The sequence below is a fragment of the Camelina sativa genome, chromosome 11, assembly GCF_000633955.1.
Source record: "Camelina sativa cultivar DH55 chromosome 11, Cs, whole genome shotgun sequence".
NCBI lineage: Eukaryota > Viridiplantae > Streptophyta > Magnoliopsida > Brassicales > Brassicaceae > Camelina > Camelina sativa.
The window spans coordinates 39,218,843-39,219,333 of record NC_025695.1 but is presented as its reverse complement, the minus strand read 5'-3'; the positions used below and the strand labels follow the sequence as shown (position 1 = coordinate 39,219,333).

Genomic DNA, 491 nt, shown 5'->3' with positions numbered 1-491 from the left:
TTAGACTTCATCTCGGCTAAAACCTTGAAGAAGAAGTCAACCTCGCAAGGAAGAACAATGGGTCCATCGCCTCTATATCCATATTCATTCTCTGCATCTTCTAACAAGTTCCTGAACAATGGATGGTTCACCAATTTCGTCTTCACCACGACCCTTTGTTTCGTCGGACCCACGCAAACCGTGAAAACCCCATGTTGGGGAGACTCTTTCCTCCTCATCTTACCTTTTGATTCGATACTATTAGCATCCTCTAGAGAAATAGAGCCTGTCCAAGACTTGCTCTTCTTGACCGTGGCCGTCGTCGAAGAGCTTGTATGCCCAAAGGACTTCATTTTTCTCCATGTCTTCACCACCGGATTCTTCATTGATGATCTCTTTGTATGAGAAGATGATGTATCTAATTGGTTTAATATTTACTTATCTATGACAGAATCAAGAAGTGTTTCTGTGGGTCATAAAAGTTTTTGTTGACCCTTTTTTTTTTTTTTTTT

The 491-nt window shown here is 40.7% G+C and overlaps 1 protein-coding gene across 1 annotated transcript in view; it reads right to left on the bottom strand.

Moving 5' to 3' along the window:
* LOC104728772 (auxin-responsive protein SAUR72-like) overlaps positions 1–479 on the bottom strand; it is a 2,614-nt gene extending 2,135 nt beyond the window's left edge. The window contains exon 1 of the mRNA XM_010447709.1: positions 7–479. Coding sequence (XP_010446011.1) covers positions 7–365 — 359 coding nt within the window. The 5' untranslated portion in view covers positions 366–479. The remainder of the gene's footprint in view (positions 1–6) is intronic.